General features: G+C 39.0%; 1 protein-coding gene across 1 annotated transcript; it reads right to left on the bottom strand.

Annotated features, from left to right (window-relative positions):
* Nucleotides 1-921: 921 nt before the first annotated feature.
* On the bottom strand, nucleotides 922-1,930 carry LOC308254691 (olfactory receptor 4F3/4F16/4F29-like; the record flags this gene model as incomplete). The annotated part of the gene is given in 3 exon segments (XM_080681048.1): nucleotides 922-1,158; nucleotides 1,162-1,650; nucleotides 1,652-1,930. Coding segments are annotated over 3 exon segments (936 nt in total). The 5' UTR covers nucleotides 1,862-1,930.
* Nucleotides 1,931-4,356: the final 2,426 nt, after the last annotated feature.

The following is a 4,356-nucleotide window of genomic DNA, read 5'->3' as shown; positions in this document are numbered from 1 at the left end:
TTGGGGGCGATCGGGCCAGCAGGGGAGCAGTTAGGCATCAATCAGGCCGACAGGGGAGCAGTTAGGGGGTGATCAGGCTAGCAGGCAGAAGTGGTTAGGGGCAATCAGGCAGGCAGGCAGGCAAGTGGTTAGGAGCCAGCAGTCCAGGATTGTAGGAGGGATGTCCGACTGCCTGTGGGATCGGACCTAAACCAGCAGTCAGACACCCGCTGTGGGGTCCCAGATTAGAGAGAGTGCAGCCTAGGTTGAGGGACACACCTCCAGTGCACAAATTTCATGCACTGGGCCTCTAGTTTAAAGATAGAAAAAACAATGTTTTTCTCATAAGAATAGGAATAAGTCAAGCATGTTCACTCTAAACACTTCTATTCAGCATTGTACCTTTTGATCTAGCAAGTACAATAAGGCAACAAAAATGAATAAAATCAACACATTAGAATAAAAGGAGTAAAATGTTTTTATTCACTGACAACATGATCGTCTATAAAGAAAATCTTAATCTATAATAAAACTAGTAGAAGTAATGTCTTCAGGATTCAATGTCAATTAATAAGCAAAAACAATATATTGTATTTATGTATATTAGTAATAAACAATTATAAATTAAACAAAAATATACTTTTTAAAACAGTATCAAAAATTTAAATACTTAAGGAAAAATCTCAAAAAAGATGTGTAAGACCAATTCACTGAAAACTATATAACGTATCTGAAAAAAATTTAATGGGATTTACATAGGTAGATATACTGTTTTTATGACTCACTCTTCCCTGGGAATAAATACATTCATCAGTTAAAAATTATGTTAAAGTTTGATAACATTCAAATCAATATGTGGTGTCTCAAACTTCCTGAATCTAAAATATCAAACATAGAAACAAAAGTCTTCATTCGGTTAGTAAAAAGGACATATCATATCACTTAAGAGATCTTTCTGTAAATCACTAAATTTTTGCATGCTCTCTTCATTGCCTCCTTCATATCTTTATTCCTGAATGTGTAGATGACTGGATTCAGAAAAGGCGTGAGAACTGCATCAAAAATAGCAAGAAACTTGTCCATCTGTGAATTGGGGTGTGGCCATGGATAAACAAACATGGTTGGACCAAAGAACAAAAGGACCACAGTGATGTGAGCTGACAAAGTGGAGAAGGCCTTTTATGATCCCCCAGAAAAATGTTTCCAAACAGTAAACATGATGAAGATATAGGAAATAAGGAGTATAAAGAAGGAGCCAACACAGATAAACCCACTGTTGACAGTGACCATGAACTGCAATCTGTAGGTATCTGTGCAGGCCAGTCTGAGGAGCCGAGGAAGGTCACAGTAAAAGCTGTCCAATACATTAGGACCACAGAAGGGCAGATTAACAATAAATGCTAGTTGGAACAACGAGTGACTGACACCAAGGGCCCAGGCAGCAGCTGTAAACAAAATGCACACTCGTGGGCTCATGATGGGCAGGTAGTAGAGAGGCTTGTATATGGCCACATATCTGTCAAAGGCCATGGCAATGAGCAGCACCATCTCCACACCACCAATGACATGGATGAAGAAGATCTGAGCAATGCAGCCTCCAAAAGAAATGACTTTATGCTTTCTGAAAAGGTCATAAATCATCTTTGGTGAGGTGACAGAGCAAGCTCCAAAAGTCAATGAAGGAAAGACTGGCCAATAGGAAGTACATGGGGGAGTGTAAATGAGGATCAGTGGTCATAGAAAATACAATGAGAATGTTTCCAGTCATGCTTGCCACATAGAGCACAGAGGAAGACACCAGGAGTAGAAGCTGGATCTCCCATGAGTGGGTGAGTCCCAGAAACACAAACTCAGACACAACCGAGTGATTCCCTTCATCCATAGATCCACCCAACTGGGATGTGGCTGAAATTATGAGAACTAAGAAAATGAGGAGGAAATTGTGATTATGGAGATGACAACATGTCAAAGAATTTCAATGTTCTCATTATACATGAGAAGTATACAGTTATCCAGTTCCTCAAATATACAAAATGAAAAATAAAAGTCAACATCATATCACAACATGTGAGCTGCAACATACTTTAAACCTATCTCCAATACTCTCACTGTAATGTTCAGCTCTCAAATTAACAGATTAAGCAAGAACAAAAGATTCATGAGGGTTTGTGACATTCATCACCTGTTTAAATCACTTCTGATATTGACTATTCCTCATTTCCAACATATTCCATCTTGCTTTTATGTATATTCTCATTATCCTCTTCTTTTTCCAGTTTGTTCTCACAATCCACTGACAGAAAGCAGGGATAAGAGGAAAGCATGATTAACTGAAGGGCTGTCATCTGGAGTGAAAGGTTCCTGAGACATGAGTTGAGAATGAGTTAGGATAGACTGTAGATTGAAACTGAATGAAGAGGCTAGGGTTTGTGAAAGTGGAGAACCTCTAAGTATAGTAGAACAGGACAAGTATGTGGATCTTGATAAAGTATAGAACCAGCACTATTTTCCATCATACTTTATCATGTCCACTACTATCCTGGGTGTCTCTAATTTCCACACAATTTTTCATAACTACAAAGCCCTAAGCTGGCCTCAACACTGCAAGGCTTTCATAAGGAGCCTATGCCTCCTAATGATGCAAGGCTTTCTCTAGGCCTAATAAATGTGTATTTGGGATATTTCATCAGAGTTTAGCCAAGGCACATGCCTAACTTAACCACTAAAAATACGAAGTAGCACTGCAGCTTTTTTCTGTCCATACAAACCTGAGTATTAAGGACCAGCGCTTGAAATAGTTGAGCTATGGAATTTTCATTCATCAGTGATACCCTTTGGTGACACCCTTATGTCCACTGGCATCCCCTAACCCTTTAAAATACTGAGTACTGCCTGCATGGTAACCTGTTCTGATATTTTATATTACCCTGCTTACTTTGACTGAAATACATTCTGGTATTTTGTCTTCAAGAGACTTTGTATTTTATACTTTTGATTTATGATTACAAAAATAAGAGAAATATCAAACACTAATGAGACACATTTTAGGAGGGCAGATTCGCTTTCTTCTTGATCTGAACCATAAAATACAAAATGTAACACTGGAGATTTAGTCCTTTAATATGTATTGTATTTATATGTGATGTGAAGGGTGAGCAGAAAACAGTTATGCTTCTCTGTATTCAGTGCCCACCTCAATCATTCCCTATAGTAGAGAGTAGTTCCTGAAACACTTAATGCAGGTTAATCATTTTAGGAGTCGATGAAATACACTAGAACAGGCATATCGACATCCTTCATTTTTGCAGTTACAACTCCACAAAGGGCCCTATGACTGATGCTCTCATTCATCCCAGACCATAAAACTCATAGAGTCCTGACCCCAATTCTGGGTCACCATCACTGGCATGAATCTCTATATTCTCACCTACACATGGTAATTACACTGTCACCTCTGTTGCCAATAGTCCACAGTCTCAAGTACATACTTTCTATCATCAGAAATCTGGGACCTGGAGTAGGGGAAAGGCAGGGAACAGCCACATGTGCTGCTCATCAGGTCAGGAAGAGTCTGCATGGGAGAAGATTGACGGGATGAACATGCATGGAAACGTGATGGAGACACTGGGAGAGAGACCTAGGAAACTCAGTAATTGTTAAAAAAAAAAAAAAAAAAAAAAAGACCCAAGGCCTTAGTGAGAAAAAGCACATGTCCACATTGTGATGAGAAGAAATTCTCATGGAATTATATAAAGACCATCCTGTCCAATTGGTCATCATTCAGGTGGAAAACATGAGACCCAACAAAGTAAACTGAACTCCTCAGATTCACACAACTGTCAGAATTGGGCACAACAGTTAGGTCTCTTGATTCCTATTCCAGAAAGACACATGCTAGAGAAAATAAGTAAAAAAAGAGAAAAATGGGAAACAGTGATTTTTCCTGGTTAAAACACAAACTAACCAGTGACTTTTACACAAAGTGTCCATTATTAATACTAAACTATATAGCAGGCTAACAACAAGTAAATGTAAAATGTGTGCCCAATTAAGGATTATTTGACCAATACAATAAATAGTTCATTGTATTTAGGAAAGCAATTATTCATTGATATTGTAATTTTTGTACTGATTCTTATTTTGCTGCTTCTGTAACTGGTCACTACAACTGTTAAAAAACTCAAGGTAAGCCCTGGCCCATGTGGCTTAGTTGGCTGAGCGTTGCCCCATGCACCAAGAGGATGCCAGTTCAATTCCCCGTCAGAGCACATGCCGGTTGTGGGCTCGATCCACCGTAAGGAGATGCAGGAGGCAGCCAATCAATGTTTCTATCTCTCTCCCTCTCCCTTCCTCTCTCTCTAAAATCAATATTTTAAA

The sequence above is a fragment of the Plecotus auritus genome, assembly GCF_963455305.1.
Source record: "Plecotus auritus genome assembly, chromosome: 1".
Classification (NCBI taxonomy): domain Eukaryota; kingdom Metazoa; phylum Chordata; class Mammalia; order Chiroptera; family Vespertilionidae; genus Plecotus; species Plecotus auritus.
This window is presented reverse-complemented; position numbering and strand designations above follow the sequence as displayed.